Below are 20,044 nucleotides of genomic sequence, written 5' to 3'. Positions count from 1 at the left end.
TGGCCTTGGGTTCTCAACATGGCCAATACATTGAGCACTGTTTTTAGAGATACATTTTCAGGTTATGTGATTTTCAAAATCCCTTCTTGGAGGTGGTTGATGTTTTCCATTATTCTTTGATATCCTGAGCAAGCCTATAAAATGTGCTTTAGGCTCTTCAATGGAGTCGAATTATGTTCTCTCTAATTACTCTTTGTTGCTTCATTTGTTTTCACCTTTCCCAGTGCCTGAGATTCATATCTTGCTCATCTGCTCTTTATCCTCAATACTCATTTCCCCTTAGGGGCTTTGTGAGGTTTCATAGTTTTTATCGTGCATGAACTACGTGCCAAATATTATGCTAGGGATGAAGACACGAAGAGGAATAAGGCAGCATCAGGGCTTGTGTGAAGATAATAACTGGATGAATAAGACGTTAGGTAGATTAACGCCAAGACAGGCAATGGAGGTCACCATGCCTCTCAAGCAAGGAGGAAAACAGACACACAAAAGGCTGGGATTTGATTCTACATGACATCTCTTTCTACAGTAGTGAGACTCATTTATTCTGTGATCATTGTGTCTCTAGTATGTACCAGGCGTGGTGCAGTGCCAGCATCCTGGTAATCTCTCCTTATTGCTCTCTTGTCGATGAATGAATGTCTTTTGGAGGGTGTGAGCCTGTCTGTACCTCTGAGTGTAACAAAAGTGACTTTGTAATCCGTGAACAAGTGGCGAGACATTCTGGAACACAGAGCTGGAGTCGAAGGTGGCACAGTCGCTGCTTCTTTGAACTACATTTTTTTTTCTTTCTCATGTTACTGCGTTTTCAGAGAACCATACAGATACATTTCCCCCTTACATTCTCACTGCTGCCTATAATCCATCATTACAAAGAGCGGCCTTAAAAACGGCACTCAAGGGAGACATTATTGCCTTTCCATTTCTCTCTCAGAAAGAGCAACTCAGAATAGGGAGAGGGAAAAAAATGCATTTAGGTTAAAGGAATATAAATAACAAAGAATCTGCTTCTTTCCCTTTTTAAGATGCTGAGCCTCAAAAGGATTCTTGGTTTTAAAAATGGCCATCACCCCTTGGCCTGAACTAAACATTAATATTATATACCTGGTAATAAAGCCACACTTTTAGTGAGAGCTATTAAAGGGGAAGTAGGGCTGAGACAGGTTTCTTGGGTGAAAGAAAATCACAGACTCATAAATACAACTTGTGAGGTTAGTCTTGTGGTTGGCCAGGACTTAAAATTTGTGATTCCCTCGATTATATGGGTTGACAGGGGAGCTATTGACTTTTTCTCAGACAAGACTGCAGTGCTCAAAATTATGACTTAAAAACAGAAATGACCAGGATTCCTAAGACAACCAAAAAGCTCAGCCAAACTGGGTTAAACCATTTCTGGTGTACAGGCCTGTGTACTAAATAAGAACCAGGGAATGCTATTTTCTCCTTTTTTTAAAAAAAATATTTTTTTCTCATTTAAAAACTTTTTTGAGGGCTGGGGATGTGGCTTAGTGGTCAAGTGCACCTGAGTTCAATCCCGGGTACAAAAAAAAAAAAGTTTTATGGCTTTTATTAATCAAATTTACATTGGCTACCTAGAATTTCCATTAACTTATCCCAAATGTAACTGGAGCCAAGTGATTATTTTGCTAATACTTATTATTAGTTACAGCTTAATAATTTGACTGCTAGCATTGAGTTGTGTTTGTTTGTTTTTAAATTTTTTTTGGAACTCTTTGGGTACACCCAGGCTAATCTTTCCCCAGAAGAGAAGTCTGAGATTCTTGTTAATTTCAATAGCAAACAAATGTCTCAGGCAGTGGTCCCCACTGAAATTCTGGGCAGATCTCTAGGTGGCTGCAGATGCAGCTGCAGTGTGAGACAGGGAGTTGTCTGGTCTCCTTTCATTTTTAAAAAGCGTTTACACACCCGACTTCAAGCTTCCTTTTCTATCTTCTCAGAGTCAAAGGAGCCAGCTCACTGGCTATGGACAAAGGGTGTTAGTCAGATCACTCATAATTCTGTGGTTTGTCAAAGAGTCCAGGATATTATTTCTTTTTGGTGAAGAGGACTTTGTCCATGTCACATTCTCCCTGTCTCTTTTTTTAATGTGGTTTGACAGCATGAATTCAAAAGGAGCTTCCACAATTAGAAGGAGAAAGAACCACAGCATCTGTGCTAACAGCCCCTTAGCTGCTCTAATTAGGATCCCCTTATTCCATTTCTGTTTCTCAGGAGAGGACAGGGGGCTTTTTAATTGGGGCTATTAGAAGTTCTCTCTACACAATGACACCCTCTGTGAAGTGAAGGCTCCAGCAAAAAGCCATGCCCACTCTGCAATTACTTCTTGCAATTCTGAGGAATAATGGTATCTTGTCTCATTTAAAAATAAATCAGGGGCTTATTCCTTACTGCGTTCTCTCCTCTGCCTACTCACATGAGTTTCTTCTTGCCAATTAAGCAAACTTTCCATTATTTAAGGACGTGTTTTGATCCTAACTGTCCCCTGATAATAAGACATATTAAGCTGAATTTCATTTGCCCACAGCTCCGCTCCTTTATTCCCAGTCGAAGGCTATTTAAATGAGCTCAGATCTTGAACTTGCTTGGTGAGAGGGTGCAGTGTTGGAATTTCCTGAGCTTTTGTGTTGATGTCATGGAGCTCACCTGAAATAACCCGCACGTTCAATGCTCTCTGTTTCTCAGAATCGCTTCCTCTTAGAAGAACAGATGTACCTTTGTATTTATGACCTATTCCGGGAAAAGAAATTAAATATTTAGATGAGAAACACATTCTTCAGATGTATTCCCTATGCTGGTTTAATGGATTATCAAGGAGAAAGGGCCTTTCCCAACAGGGCCTGGGGTAAGCAGACACTGGAACTTTTCCTACTAAGTTCCACTATCAAATACAGCTGAGTTCTTTCTCAAACCAGTGACTTCTCTGCCACCATGAACACCATTATATCACATCCTCTAATGAAAAGCACCAGCCCTTACATACAAAATATTTTATTATTTGTTACTCTGTACATGGATGATGTACAAAATTCCAAAAGTATGTTTGATATTTAATTATATTTAATGCCATAATTGGTGTGACATTTTCATTATATGCTTACATATAACAAAACAAAAATTAAAAGGACTGGGGATGGAACTCAGTGGTAATGTGCCCCTGGGTTCATCCCTAGTACCAAAATAATAATAATAATATAAAATAAATTGAATATATAGTATTGATGATATTACTACCACTACTAATAATAATGTAAAATAAATTGAATATATAGTATTAATGATATTACTAACTACTGCTTTAATGGCCATTTTTACAAAGGTATCAGAGACAAGACTTGATATGAGACCAATCTTAAAAATGTCTGTAACAAATATGTAGTCAAAAGAACTAGTAGAACCCTTCCTCAAACCTAGAGGCAACCACTTGCTACCCTATGGAAATGACTAACACAGCTTTGCCCAGTAAAGAACAAATAGGTCTTAGAAATAAGCAACCATCACAAAGTTACCATCATTTTCTAAGAACTAGCTATGCACCAGACCCTGTGTTCAGCTTCTTAAGTAATCTATGTATTTCAGCTCTTACCCCAGCACTGTTTGGTAATGGTGAAATGTCCTCATTTGACAAAAGAGGAAAGGCACACTTGGATATGATAACATGCTTAAAGTCACTTAGCTAGTATGTAGTAGAACCAGGATTCTAGTATCAGTCCTTCTGCCCACCAAAGCCTATTCTCATGGTAATAACATTTTATTATCTTTAAGAAACCAACCAGTCATATAATAAACTGTCCATCAGGCCTGATATTTAGCCAGTATATGCCTGGATATACACCAGTAGTGCATCCTAGTAGCTTACAACCCATTTTGATAGATGGGTGTCACACTAATTGTTAAATATTTTTAACATTATCTCTACTGTCCTGATTTCATTTTAGCTCTGTCCTACCCAAAAATCTGCTGATACTCCAAGCTTGTTAAAGATTGATTCTGGACCATATTTTTCACCTACAGCTGCTCTGTTCAAGTTCTCTAAATCTGAATTTCTTTGTCACCACTCCCTGTTCCTCTGCCTGTCTCTATTCTCACTTCCCCTAAGCCTTGCTCAATCTCCAGTTCCATCAACTCCTCCCTATTTGCCTAGTCTTTCTTGCCCTACTGTTCATTGCCCCGTAGGAGAAACAGTATGAGTGTTGATGTTATGTCTTCCTTATGCTTGTAACCTTGGATTATCTAGAATCACTGCTTAGACACAATAGCTACACAATAAATGGTCAATTGAATTGGAAAGAAAGTTAAATCCATTGACAAGATTAGTTCTTTGACACTACATATATTACTCTAAAAGAATACAATTATTTCTCAATACTTACTCTGCCACATCTGTATTCTCCTGTGGCCTTTAACTATTTTGAAGATAATGAGGATGATAAAAAATATAAAAACTAATATAATTAAAATATACCAAGTGATCTTCGTGGGACAGGTAACATCTGTAGAGAAAAAAATTACTATAAACATACAATAGGTCTGGGGTGTAGATCAGTGGTGGAGTATTTGTCCAATGTGTGCAAGGTTCAATCACTAACGTCTCACACACACACACACACACACACACACACACACACACAGCAATACTCCCCCTCCAAAAGAAAAAAAAAACTTTACTTTTTACGTCCATTTCTAGGTGCAAAGAAATGTGAATACAATTGTTAGGATAGTCCATAATTCTACAAGTGTGATTTGTAGACTTTTCCTTGATTGGATCTTCTTCCACTCTTATTGATTTTCTAGTGTGGTTTTTTAGATGGCAGGTAGTGTTATATTCCCCCATGTGGTCAACTATAGGAGTCGCAGTGAAGTTAAAATGTTGACAAGGTGAATAAAAATCATTTTCTTTCATTTCCATTGATCCTCTCATGATAAGAACTAGAAAGAGATTAAGAAATCATTATTTGAAAACAGTCATACAAAGTAGGAAAACACAATGCAAAACAAAATCTCCTTCCTAGATAAGAAAATAGAAAAAAGTTACCTACACAATAATATTTTTTTAATTTATTTTGTAGTTTTCGGTGGACACAACATCTTATTTTATTTTTATGTGGTGCTGCGGATCAAACCCAGCGCCCCGCACATGCCAAGCAAACTCGTTACTGCTTGAGCCACATCCCCAGCCCCTGACAATAATATTTAAAGTGATTGCATTTTTTAAGATAGTGAAAACCATTCAGGGGTAGGATTGAAGTAGGCTTAGAGCATCTCATAGAAGACATAGGCATTCCCTTGTGAATACCTTGTGAAACAAATGGTATTTTCCAGAATGGACACAGTATTTCCCACATCATGCTTTCTAATGATGCTATAACAAAGCATTTCAAACATCACAGTTCTTGAGAATACAAGTGTAAGATCAAGGTATGGGCAGGGTCGGATCCTTCTTGGGGTTGTGAGGAGAAATTTGTTTTTTTTTGTTGTTGTTGTTTTGTTTTCAGTGGTGGGGCTGGGGTTTGAACCCAGGGCTTTACACATGCAAGGAAAGCACTCTGAGCTACATCCCCAGCCCCTCTGGCTTGATCTTAACATCACCCTGTGTGCATTTCTCCATGTCCAATTTCTCCTTTTTAGAAGGACATCACAATTAGATTAGGGCCCATACAGTTGACTTCATCTTAACAAAGTTACATCTACAGTGATTTCACATTATGAGGTATTGGGGGTTAGAACTCCACATATGAAATTTTGGGGAGACAATTCAATCCATAACTTACATGTTATCTTAAAACTTTGCCCCTCCTCCACAAATTAGTAGAAATTTCATTTCTTCCCCCATTTGAACTGGGAGAGCTTGTAACTTGTTTACAATTTATCCAATGCAGAGGAAATGTCATTGTTTGACTAAGCTAGAAAGTGAAACCATCTCCACATTGTTCTTTGGAACACCAACACTGGAGCTTTGAGTCACTATGTATGAGTCCAACAACTGAAGTCCACCTTGCTGTGAGGAGCCCCCAAAGAGCCCAAGCAGAAAGACAAGAGAGGAATCAATGAACAGAGTGAAAAAGCAGCCCACAGAGTGAGAGAAAACGTCTGCAAACCATACACCTGATAGAAGGTTAATACCAAAAATATATAGGGAACTCTTATAGCTATAATAGAAAAAAAAAACTGATTTTAAAAAATAACATAAGAATTGAATGGACATTTCTCTCAAGAAGATACACAGATGGCCAATGGGTATTTTAGAAAGTGTTCCATTATCATTAATCATCAGAGAAATGCAAATCAATACCACAACAAGATATCACCTCACATCTGTCAATAAGAATATCTTCATGTACTTGTTGATTGATTGTATGTCCTCCTCTGAGAAGTGTCTGTTCAGGTCCTTGGCCCATTTATTGATTGGGTTATTTGTTATCTTATTGTCTAATTTTTTGAGTTCTTTGTATATTCTGGTTATTAGGGCTCTATCTGAAGTGTGTGGAGTAAAGATTTGTTCCCAGGATGTAGGCTCCCTATTTATCTCTCTTATTGTTTCTTTTGCTGAGAAAAAACTTTTTAGTTTGAGTAAGTCCCATTTGTTGATTCTATTTGTTAACTCTAGCGCTATGGGTGTCCTATTGAGGAATTTGGAGCCCGATCCCACAGCGTGTAGATCATAACCAACTTTTTCTTCTATCAGATGCCGTGTCTCTGATTTAATATCAAGCTCCTTGATCCATTTTGAGTTAACTTTTGTGCACGGCGAGAGATAGGGATTCAGATTCATTTTGGTGCAAATGGATTTCCAGTTTTCCCAGCACCATTTGTTGAAGATGCTATCCTTCCTCCATTGCATGCTTTTAGCCCCTTTATCAAAAATAAGATAGTTGTAGTTTTGTGGATTAGTTACTGTGTCCTCTATTCTGTACCATTGGTCCACCCGCCTGTTTTGGTACCAGTACCATGCTGTTTTTGTTACTATTGCTCTGTAGTATAGCTTGAAGTCTGGTATCGCTATACCGCCTGATTCACACTTCCTGCTTAGTATTGTTTTTGCTATTCTGGGTCTTTTATTATTCCATATGAATTTCATGATTCTTTTATCTATTTCTACAAGATATGCTGTTGGGATTTTGATTGGCATTGCATTGAACTTATAGAGAACTTTTGGTAATATCGCCATTTTGATGATGTTAGTTCTGCCTATCCATGAGCAGGGTATGTTTTTCCATCTTCTAAGGTCTTCTTCTATGTCTTTCTTTAGGGTTCTGTAATTTTCATTGTATAAATCTTTCACCTCTTTTGTTAGGTTGATTCCCAAGTATTTTATTTTTTGGGGGGATATTGTGAATGGAGTAGTTGTCCTCATTTCCGTTTCAGAGGATTTGTCGCTCATATACAGGAACGCCTTTGATTTATGCGTGTTGATCTTATATCCTGCCACTTTGCTGAATTCATTTATTAGCTCTAATAGCTTCTTTGTAGACCCTTTTGGGTCTGCTAGGTATACAATCAATCAACAAGTACATGAAAAAATGCTCACCATCGCTAGCAGTCAGAGAAATGCAAATCAAAACTACCCTAAGATACCATCTCACTCCAGTAAGACTGGCAGCCATTAGGAAGTCAAACAACAATAAGTGCTGGAGAGGATGCGGGAAAAAGGGCACTCTTGTTCATTGCTGGTGGGACTGCAAATTGGTGCAGCCAATTTGGAAAGCAGTATGGAGATTTCTTGGAAAGCTGGGAATGGAACCACCATTTGACCCAGCTATTCCCCTTCTCGGTCTATTCCCTAAAGCCCTAACAAGAGCATGCTACAGGGACACTGCTACATCGATGTTCATAGCAGCTCAATTCACAATAGCAAGACTGTGGAACCAGCCTAGATGCCCTTCAATAGATGAATGGATAAAAAAAATGTGGCATTTATACACTATGGAGTATTACTCTGCATTAAAAAATGACAAAATTATAGAATTTGGAGGGAAATGGATGGCATTAGAGCAGATTATGCTAAGTGAAGCTAGTCAATCTTTAAAAAACAAATACCAAATGACTCCTTTGATATAAGGGGTGTAAACAAGGACAGGGTAGGGACGAAGAGCTTGAGAAGAATATTTACAGTAAACAGGGATGAGAGGTGGGAGGGAAAGGGAGTGAGAAGGGAAATTGCATGGAAATGGAAGGCGATCCTCAGGGTTATACAAAATGTCATATAAGAGGTAAGGAGGGGTAAGTCAAGAGAATACAAATGGAAGACATGATTTACAGTAGAAGGGGTAGAGAGAGAAAAGGGGAGGGGAGGGGAGGGGAGGGGAGGGGGGATAGTAGACAATAGGACAGACAGCAGAATACATCAGACACTAGAAAGGCAATATGTCAATCAATGGAAGGGTAACTGATGTGATACAGCAATTTGTATACGGGGTAAAAGCGGGAGTTCATAATCCACTTGAATCAAACCGTGTAATATGATGTATTAAGAACTATGTAATGTTATGAACGACCAATAAAAAAAAAAAAAAAAAAAAAAAAAAAAAAAAAAGAATATCTTCAAAAATCAAAAGATAACAAGTACTATCAAGAATGTACAGAAATTGGAGCCCTTGTATAATGCTGGTGGGAATGTACATTGGTCCTGTCACTATGAAAAACTGTATGTAAGTTCCTCAAAATATTAAATATAGAATTACCATATGACTCAGCAATCCCAGTGCCTAGGATTTCCAAAAGCATCCATTCAGGATCTCAAAAAGATACCCACACTTCCGTATTCATGGCAGCATTGTCCACAATACCAAAGATATAGAAGCAATCTATTTGTTCCTTGAAAGATAAATAGATAAAATGGCATGCACACACAAGTGTTTTGTAGTGTTTTGTAGCCTTAGGATAAAAGGAATTCCTATTATTTGTGACAACATGGAAGACATCATGCTGAGTGAATGAAATAAGTCAGTGATAGCACAAATTCCATATGAATCCCCTTATCTGAGAAATCTAAGTACTCAAACTATTAGGATCAGAGGGTAGAGTGGTGGTCATCAGGGGCAAGAGCAGAGGGGAAACACAGAGTTCCTGTTCAGTGGTTATAAAGACATTGTGTGTTTAGAAATGTTATGTGTTCTCACCACAACAATAATAAGAAAAGATCACATAGAGAAAAACTCTGAGCCCCCAAGAAGAGAGAGATGCCTACCAACCTCTACCTGTTCTGGCTCTGTTTTAGCTACACTCTCCATCTAACTCCAACAGCCAGAAATGACCAGCTAGGCCCCCTCGGAATTCTTGACCCACAAAAGAAAGAAGGAAGGCAGGTAAGAAAAAGGAAGGGGAAGGAAGAGAAAGAGAGAAGATATAATAACATGATTGCTGTTGTTTTTAGCCACTGAGTTTGGAGTAGTTTGTTTTGCAGCAAAGACAGCTGGGACACCTTGCCAAGGCATTGTTCTCATGTGTTAGGGAGGAAGAAAAGCAACATCTGTGAGCCACCAGCTCTTAAAACACTTCCTGGACCTCTATCATCATAGAGGAATTTCCTCAATTTGCTTTCAGACAGATTCAACAGGGAACCTTGGAATGGTTACATACTATTTGAGCAAGAACTTTGTCTACAGTCAATGCAAAGAAATCTTGTCTCTGTTCTCAAAGAATAGAAAAAAGTCAGTATCTAGTGATACAGGAGGCAAACTTGCTGAAAAGCAGTAAGCAATAATTCTGATGCTTGGGCTTGAAGTCATCAGCATATTTTATGACTTTGAATAAATTAATTTCTCAATTACCCAGTTTGATGCAATTTACCTAAATAATATAGACTGATCTCATAATAAATGCAAGGTTCAATTAGGTACTGCAGGTAATACATAGTTATTCTCTACTTTGTTCATTGTTTCATTCAGCAAATGTTTGTTGAGGGCCCACTAAACATTAGGTCAGGCATTGAGCTCAAAGCTAGAGGTCTGGTGGTGAACAAGGGCAAGGCCCTGCCCTCCAGAGACAACTCCTACTGACCAGGAAGTGTTAGGCAGGAGCATGGACAAATGCACCCAGGGTTCAATGACTCCTTTGAGAAACAAAATTTGCTTTTACTATGAGAAATTTCAGGTTTACTTAGAATTGTTGTTTAAACATGTGCTGCCTTGGAAGACAGCATGCTAAATAACTTAATTTTTTTTAAGCACCAAACGTATGTGAACTGCAGTAGCATTTTGATGTATTTTAAGAACAGATATTTTGTTTTCAATAAGTCAACCAAAAATGAATAATACCAAAAAACCCTACAAGTCACTCATCAAGAGCCACACCACCAAGTGTTCCCCTGTCACTGGATTTTAAAATGGGATCTATTATTAATACTTTTCTCAGCAGGGTAGGTCTATTTATACTTGATGAATTTTATTCTCACTGCCATTCTGTATTTACTCGTTTCCCCCGTACTGGGGATTGAGCTCAGAGCCTCATGCATACGAGGCAGTTGTTCTAGCACAGAGCAAATTCCCAGCCCCTCTGCATTTACCTTTTGATGTTTGTTCCTGAGAAATGGAATCCATGTTTCCTTTGGATTCACAAACCAAACATGAGGAGCATGTTTTAAATTCACTTGTGATGTCTTGGCAAATCTTCGTGAAGTTTTGGAAAGTAGAGGAATTTAGAAAGATTCCCATCATAGTCTGAGTTTCCCTTACTGGTTGCAGAAAAGTCACAAAAGAAAAATTTAAGGAGGACAGCGAATAGGTGGAATTAGGCTGCAAACACTCTTCCAGACAGGAAAGCTCCAATGTTCTTCCTATAAAAGAAAACAGAAATACTTTCTTTCCTATGAAATTTTGAAGTTTGGGCATTCAAATAATGTATGATTCTACTTATCTGAGAGAGAAGTTAAAAAATTCATTCTTCATTTAGGATAGGATACCTGATTTAATTCATACAAATAATCAAAGCTCACTATGTAAAAATTGAGAATTCCCATTTAGTAGTAATGAGCAAGTAAGGAATCAAGTAGCCTATCTTTCAGAAATTCCCACTCTGACAGTCATTTGTTAGCATGAGAAAATAACAGGCAAGGCCAATTCACCATTATGGGACTCTTTACCATCTCTTATATAACCACAGGGAACAAAACATATATTTAAGATTTCTTTTTTGGTACCAGGAATTAAACCCAGGGATGCTTAACCACTGAGCAATATCCCCACCCCTTTTATATATTTTATTAGAGACAGAATCTCACTGAATTGCTTAGGGCCTTGCTAAGTTTCTGAGGCTGGATTTGAACTCAAGATCCTTCTGCCTCAGCCTCCCGAGCTGGTGGGATTATAGGTGTGTACCACCACACCCAGCTATTTTTAAGATTTCTAAACAATATGGTGTGAAGCACTGGGTTCAATTCTCAGCATGATTGATAGATAGATAGATAGATAGATAGATAGATAAAAATAAAGGTCCATCAACAACTAAAAAAATATATATTTTTAAAAATTACATGGAACACAATAAAAGAATCACCTCATTTTTAAAAATGACTAATTCTAATTAAACATATTGGTTCAAACTTAAAACTTAAAAATCAAGATAGCTATTGATATTAAGGCATTTTTTGAATTTGTGGAGTTTGAGCCAGACACAGAGGCATTTGCTACTCAAGAGACTGAGGAAAGCATATCACAAGTTTGAAGCCAGCCTAGGGAACTTATTTAGACTGTCTCAAAATGGAAAAAGAAATGAGGCTGTAGCTCAGTGGGGGAGTGCTTGCTCCAGGGCCTGGTTTCAATTCCCAGCACCACAAAAAGAAAAAGAAAAATATTGTAGAGTTTGTATTGTACTTTAATAGTAATTCCACAAATGCTTAGTTATTAGTAATTTTATTATTATTTAATAAATTAAATATTCGTGTCCTAGCCCTCTATATTTGAAATTGTTTCTCTAATAATTCACATAATTTCCAGCTATAAAAAAATTCATACTTGAGGGGCTGGGGTTGTGGCTCAGTGGTAGAGCGCTAGCCTAGCATGTGTGAGGCCCTGGGTTCGATCCTCAGCACCACATAAAAATAAATTTTAAAAAAGGTACAATACCTTTGTGTCCAACTACAACTAAAAAATAAATTTTTTTAAAAAATTCATACTTGAAACTAGGTGCAGTGGTATACATGTAATCCCAGCTATTCAGAAGGCTGAGACAGGAAGATGTAAGTTTAAAGTCAGTCTGGGCAACTTAATGAGACTCTGTCTCAAAATAAAAGATAAAAAGGACTGGGGATATAGCTAAGTGGCAGAACACTCCAGTACCAAAAAAAAAAAAAAAAAAAAAGGAAAGAAAGAAAAGAAAGAAAGAAAAAAGAAAAGGAAACATTTTTTTCATACTTGGAGTGCCATAAGGATTTTTTCAAGGGGGATGAAATTCTATTCAAATATACAATTTTATTGTGTCTAATATGTTTATAATAAAATTTGTAATCAAATTGTAACTGCATCAAAAATATTGCCTTTGGTAGTAATGTCAAAGGAAGGAGATGGAAATGTGCTATCTGATGGAACTCTAAAATTTACAGCTTTTTAGATATTACAAAATACATAAAAAAACTTATTTCTTGCCACTTTTCCATTTTCCTCACTGTCACTTTCATCATATGAAATTTTCAATTTCTTGAATTTATATTGCTATGATATGACCTAGAAGAGAGATACAGACATTTTTACTGTCAATATTGTGGTCATCTTATCCAATAATTGACCAACTGAGCTTTCTGGAATTGATGATATATTCTTTATATTTGGCTATCAGGTCATTTTGTGATGGTTTTAAACCTCAGTTTTAAATAATTCAATTGGAAAAGAAATAAACAGAGGATACATCCTTCCCTCATATATTTTTAAGAAATAAATAATTCTACCCAATCATTTTTGTTATCAGGTGGGCTACATTCTCATCTCCATAAACAAGGATTTATGAATTTAACTACTGCCATTAATATTGCTGGCAGGCAGACATCTAAATTCTCTCTCTGAGACAGAAATGCTTTCCAGAATTACTTCACTGCTAAGACAGCAACCTCTCAGAGGAGGTCTCATACTGAATACTAAATAGAATTAGGAAAACACATGACAACATAGGACAAATGCCCAAGTTAATTATTTTCTCTTTTTAAAGTAAAGCAAATAGTAAGAATAAAAACATACCAACAATCTTAATTTTCTTTTTTACCTTTCATTATAAAATTTTCACACACACACACACACACACACACATACATACACATACACAAAGAAAAATGTATTGTGCTAGTTAAAGAATAATGAAAATAAACAAAGGCCATGTACTTGTCACCTAAATCAAAAATAGTATATTACCAACATATTTTCAGGACCTTATCCCTCCTCACCCCTATAATATTGCATATTCAGAAATAAATATATATGGAATATACTGTATATACTCTCTTATGATTTGTTCTCTCTTTTTTTGCACTTAATATATTTTAGTAATGTTTATGCATACAGCTATAGTTATTTATTTGTGGTATTCTTATGAATGAATGTACCACAATTTATTTCTTCATCCTGCAGATAGTGAAAGTTTATTTCCACTTTTTGCTGTTATGAATAATACTGTTATGAACTGTAACTCCCATACACTGCTGGTGAGGATTTAAAATAGCACAACTACTTTGGAAATGAAACAGGTTTTTATTTCATTATAAGTTACACATATATTTACCATGCAATCCCCAAATTCCACTCTCAGGAATTTACAGAAGAGAAATAAAAACATATATCCATACATTAAAATGCTCCTATTTTACCTATACATGAATTTTTATGACAGCTGTTTAAATTTATAATAACCAAGAACTAGAAACAATCTAAATTTCCCACAACTAGTGGCTGTATAAGTCCTGACATATCTATATAAAGAAATATCACTCAGCAACAAACTTCTAATAATAAAAAGAAAAACGACCGAGCAGAAAAATAGAGGGACCAGGAAATATACTTCTAAACCATGATGCAATTCTATTTTATTATTGTTTGTTTAGAAGTTTAAAATTTTGAAGGATTCCTTAAATTTTTATTAGCATATTGCCTCACAGTTTGTACCTTGTCTAGTTCATCTTCTTTATTATGATCGTTAAGTTAAAGGAAGGTCTTAGCTTTAATGTAGTGAACTTATCAACAATTTTCTTTATAATTTATACTTTGTGTCTTATTTAAGAAGTCTTTTTCCCTTAAGTTTAAAACAACTTCACCTACATGTTCTTCTAAAAGTTGTGAAGTTTGGCCTTTTACATGTAAGTTCTTCATCTACTGGGAATTGTGTACAGTGTGAGGTAGGTGTTTTGGTTTGGATCTAGAATGTGCACCCTTATCCAAAAATCTCACATTTTGAAGGTGTGGCCTCCAGGGCAGCAATGTTCAGAGGTGGGACTTTGGGGGAAGTGATTGGATCAGGAGGTCTCTGATAGCATCATGGATTAACCCACTGACAACTAAATGGATTACAGGGAGGGAGTGGAGACTGTAGGTCAGGGGCCTGGTGGGAGAAAGAAGGTCATTGGAGACATATCCTGAAGTGGTATTTCCTATTTTCCAATTCTTATATTTCTTTTGTTGTATTTTTTTTACTTGTTTTATTGCACTGACTAGGACTAGAAAAAATGTTAGTATACATATTTTCTTGCTCCTGATTTGAAAACAAATACCCATAATGCTTTATCCATGAGGATATTTTCTATAGCCATTTTTAGATATATATTATCTGTTTAAGAAGTTTTTCTTCTATTCCTGGCTTGCTAAGAATTTTAATTATGAGGGCATACAAATATATACTATCTCAACAACTTCTAAAATGATTATATGGTCTTTGTTCTTTAATCTGTAAGTGTAGTAAATTACATCATTAGATTTTCTAATGCTAACTAAATATTGAACTCCAGGAACAAATCTAATTTGATTATTCTTCTAATTGCTGCATCTGGACTCTTAATGTTTTGTGTCTATGTTTATAAGTGAGATGGGTTTGTGAATTTTTCTCTTTTATACCATTTTTGTTAAGTTCAAATACCAAGATATACTAACCTTAAAAAATAAATTGGAAAATGGCCCCCCTCTTTGCTATTTTGAAAAGGTTTATATAAAATTATATTTGGTTTGTTTCTTCAAAGTTCAGTGGAGCTGCAGGTAAAATCTTCCAAACTTTGCATTTCATTCAGAGACTAAGCCACTGACTCAGTTCCTTTAATTGTTGTGTAACTCTTGGGCTTTGCATTTCTCCCCAAATAAGTTTTGGTAAATTGTATTTCTCTAGAAATATATGATTGTGTTTTAAATTTGTTGACATAAATCATTAATAACATTCTATTACATATTTATTTCTGCTATGTCTGTATCTATATCCCATTTTTATTACTAACATCAGTTACTTGTACCTTCTCCCATTTTTTGATTACTCTGTTTTGGCAGGGAGAATAATGAACTCTCAAAGATGCCCATCTCCTAGTTCCTGGAACCTGTGGATATGTTGAATAACATAGCAAAAGGGAAATTAAGGTAGATGATGGAATTAAGATTGCTGATCAACTGATCCTAAAATAGAGAAATTCTCCTGGATTACCTGAATGGATCCAGTGAAATGACAGATGAGGAAGAGGGTAGCAGAAGAATCAGTGTCAGAGTGTGAAGACTCAGCAGACCATGCTGGTTCTGAGGGTGAGCCCAGGGATTCAGGCAGCTTCCAGAAGCTGAAAAACAGCCAGGAAATGGATTCTCTTCCAGAGCGTCCAAAAGGAATACAGACCTACTGACACCCTGATTGTAGCAAAAGTGATGCCTTTGCTGGACTTCAAACCTACAGATCTATAAGATAGGAAACTTGTGTTGTTTTAAGCCACTGAGTTTGTGGTTGTCTGCTCATAATTCTTATAGGTTCCCACCCCCCACCAATTTTTTCTTGCATGTCTGGCTTTCCTTCTGAGGTTACATTTTTTTTCTCCCAGAGTTAATTCTTTAAAAGTTCCTTTGCTTCGGGTCTGCTACTTGTAAACCCTCTCAGTTTTTGTTCATTTTAAAATGTGCATCTCAATCTCACCAATTCCAGATTGACAATTTTGCCTCTACACTTGCAGACATTATTCCTTTGCCTTCTGATGTTGTTGCTCTCAAGATGTGAGCTGTTGTTCTAATCATTGTTTCCTTTAAAGACAACCTCACTCTATCTCTGGTGGTTTCAAGATCTCTTTATATTCATGTTTTTCAGAATTTCTTTTGTTCATTCTGCTTGGAACATGTTTGGTTTTCTGAATCTGAAGATTTATGTCTTTCATTGATTCTATAAAAATCTTAATATTATCTCTTCAAATATTTCCTTTTCTCTATACTTTGTCTTCTCTCCTATTTCAGCTTTGATTAGAAATGTCTTCCTTTGTTCTCTATGGCTCTTAATCTGTTTCATATTTTTTATTTCTTTGACCCTTTTTTCTGGGTTCTAGGTAATTTCTTCAGATCTATATTTCAGTTCCTTAACTAACTGTTCAGTGGTGTCTAACTTGTTTATTCCTTTCTTTTCATTGTTAATATGTTATTATGTATTCACAATTAGAAGTTCTAGTTGACTCTTTTTCAAATCTTCCTAGTTACTTTTTTAAAAAATATTTTTTTAGTTGTTGATGAACCTTTATTTATTTATTTGTTTGTGGTGCTGAGAATCAAACCCAGTGCCTCACACATGCTAGGCAGGTGCGATACCACTGAGCCACAACCCCAGCCCTCTTCCTGGTTATTTTTAAGTCTTATTCCTTACTCATATAATTTTTTTTAGGCAGGGTATACTGATTTTCCTCACAAATTTTTTTTCTTTTAATTTTAGAGCTGGGGAAAAAAAACAGCTCTGTTCTTTCTATAACGTTATCTGTATGTACAGATGGCTGCTATTTCCCCATAGTACCTTGCAACTTATTTTAAACTTTGTAGATTCTTTTTAACTTTATAGATTTTGAGACCCTTCCCCCGCCAGGTTTATTAAGGTCTAATTGACAAGTAAAAATTATATCTATTTACAGTATACAACATGGTGCTTTGACACATATATACATTGCAAAATGATTAAATCAAGCTAATAACATATTCATCTTACTAATCATTTTTTGGTAGTGAGACCATTTACTCTCAGCAATTTTCAAGAATATGAAACATTATTATTAACTGTAGTCAGCATGCTATAAAAGAGAACTCCAGAACTTATCCATCCAGACTGAAATTTGTCACCTTTGACAACATTAAAGGACAGAGATAGGCTCTGTTTACATTTTTCTGCTCTTACTCATGTTTTTTGATATGATTTTTATTAACCAAAATAAACTAAATATTTATTTTTTGTGGCATATCTCATAACTCCAATAACTTAATTCTTCAAAAATCTGATTCTGCTATTTGTTGTTTCTGTTGACACTTGTCTGTTGAGTCTTTATGTGTTTTATGATTTTTGACAATATCTCAATTTTCTTGGAATTTATTTGGGAAATTATTTGGGGCCTGATTTGAAGACATCTCCTCCAGAAAGGATTAATTGGTTTACCTCTGGTGGGTATCTAATGGCACCATTGATCCCAATTAAATTAATAGATTATGAAATTAATTAAATGCTTAGGTTAGACTTTGAACACCTCACAGGGTAATGACCTTCAATATCCAAATTATGAAAAACATCTCAAGGCAGGCTTTCTCCTTATTCCATCCATAGCCAAAATGGAGACAAATTTTCTCAGAGTCAGACATTTTTTCCATTGCTTGATAGACATCAGGAGCTTCAGAAACCACCCTAGGTCAACTGGGCACAGTGACACACACCTATAGTTCTAGCTATTGGGGAGGCTAAGGCAGGGAGATCCCAAGTTGGAGACCAACCTGGGTAACTTAGAAAAACTCTGTCTCAAAATAAAAGATAAAAAGGGCTCTTTAAAAAAAATCAGTAAAATAAAAATAATAAAAATAAAAAGAGCTAAGGATGTAGCTCATAGTAAAGCAATCCTGGGTTCAATCCCCAGTACTGGGAAAAGAAAAGAAACTACCCTAGGCCAAGTCTTATTTTCTCAACACCTATGCTACTCATCTGTTAACTAGTTTGGGGGGAACTTTAAAAGGAACACAGATTATTTCAGGGTATACATATTCTAAGTATATTCATAGAATATTCTAAGTATAGTCTAACGAGAGCTTCAGTATATTCAACGAAAACTTACAGGTAAAATTTTGGCCACTAAAAACAATCACTTTGCAAAAACATTTGGCAGCACCTTATAAAATTAAATATATCCAATGCTTGTGTCTGAATGATTGAATGCTTGTGTCCCCTCAAACCCCCCCCCCATTCATATGTTGAAACACTAATCCAAATATGATGATGTTTGGAGGTGGAGCCTGTAGAAGAAAATTAGTTCATGAGGGTGGTGTCCAAAAGAGCAGGATTACTGCCCTTCTAAGGAGAGGCCAGAGAGCTAGTTAGTACTCTGTTTCTGCCTCTGCCTCTCTCTCTCTCTCTCTCTCTCTCTCTCTCTCTCTCTCTCTCTCTCTCTCTCTCTCTCATACGTGCGCCCTCTATCTGTCTTTCTCTCTCTCTTTGCCCTGTGTCTTCAACCCAGAACAGGGTTCTCACCAGAACCCAACCATGCTGGCACCCTGATCTTGAACTTCCACCCTCCAGAACTGTATGAAATAAATTTCTATTTCTAATAAGCAACCAATATACAGTATTTTTATAGCAATCCAATCTACCTAAGGCAGCTAGCTATTCCACTGGCTAACCAATAAAAATGAAAACATAGGTTCATACAAATAACATATACAATAATGTTTATCATGATGTATTTATAGTAGCTAATAGCTGGAAATAACTCAGTGGATGAATTAATAAATGTGGCCTATTTATATAATAAATTATTCAGCAATAAAATAAAAGAAAGTATGGATGTACTCAGTAAAAAGAAAAATCTCAGAAACATTATACTAAAGAAGACAGATCAAAAATAGATACTAACTGACAAGTTCATTTATGTGAAATTTAAGATGGAACAAAACTTATGGTGGCATAAGATAGAATGTAGCCTTGGGGGCTAAGGGGCTATTTAACAGGAAAGGGCGAGTAGAATCTTTGTAGAGATAATGAAAAGCTGTATCTTATATGGAGTAATAGCTCCATAAATACAAATGTCAAAATCCATGACTCTGAACACTTAAGGCCTTTCCGTTTTATTATATGTAAATCATGCTTTTAAAAAATATAGTCAGGCTGAGGGTATAGCTCAGTGGTAAAGCCCTTGCCTAGCAAGCATGAGGCACTGGGTTCAATCCTCTGTACCACATAAAAAACAAGTAAATAAAATAAAGGTATTGTGTCCATCTACAACTAAAAATATTTAAAAATAAGAATTTCTTAAAAAAAAAAGTCTGGGCTGGGATTGTAGCTCAGTGGCAGAGCACTTGCTAAGCATGTGTGAGGCACTGGGTTTGATTCTGAGCACCACATATAAATAAATAAATAAAGGTCCATATTGTGTTCTTTCTTTAAAAAATAAGTTAATCAGCAGGTACTGTTATAGTTGGGAGAAAGAAGTCAGGTTCTATTGCACTTAAGGGTGACTATAAAATAACAATAATGTACTATATATTTCAAAAGAAAAGAAAGGAGTTGAATGTTGTAATCATAAAGAAATGATCAATGTTTGAGAAGATAGATATTTACCCTGATCTAACCATTCATTACATAATATATACATGTATCAAAATATCACATGATACCCCATAATTTTTTTCCTTGTGAATTTGTTCAAATATTATGTATTAGTTTAAAAGTTACAGTGTAATAAACACATAGTCAATTGTTTCTAAAGATCTTTCATCATTATTGAATATTCTGTAGTATTATTCAGCAATTCTAAAATATCAGCTGTGAGGATAGGAACCACCTTATGTTTGGCTGCCTTGGTTACACAGCCGTTTGTTAACAGGCTGTTTTCCTTTGTTCAAAAGTCTGCCTGTATCAACTGGCA

The 20,044-nt window shown here is 36.0% G+C and overlaps 1 protein-coding gene across 2 annotated transcripts in view; it reads right to left on the bottom strand.

The window, feature by feature from the left end:
• The window catches only part of Tmem156 (transmembrane protein 156), a 37,694-nt gene that overhangs the window by 11,791 nt on the left and 5,859 nt on the right, over window positions 1–20,044 (bottom strand). For both annotated transcript variants that reach the window (XM_026387410.1, XM_077803578.1), the window contains exons 2-5: window positions 10,523–10,792; window positions 4,687–4,947; window positions 4,392–4,511; window positions 2,665–2,748 (exon numbers count right to left, since the gene is read on the bottom strand). In XM_026387410.1, coding sequence (XP_026243195.1) covers window positions 2,665–2,748; window positions 4,392–4,511; window positions 4,687–4,947; window positions 10,523–10,792 — 735 coding nt within the window. The remainder of the gene's footprint in view (window positions 1–2,664; window positions 2,749–4,391; window positions 4,512–4,686; window positions 4,948–10,522; window positions 10,793–20,044) is intronic.

Source organism: Urocitellus parryii, chromosome 10, assembly GCF_045843805.1.
Source record: "Urocitellus parryii isolate mUroPar1 chromosome 10, mUroPar1.hap1, whole genome shotgun sequence".
In the NCBI taxonomy this organism is placed as follows: domain Eukaryota; kingdom Metazoa; phylum Chordata; class Mammalia; order Rodentia; family Sciuridae; genus Urocitellus; species Urocitellus parryii.
Note: the sequence above shows the minus strand (reverse complement) of the source record. Positions and strands in the feature narration are given on the sequence as shown.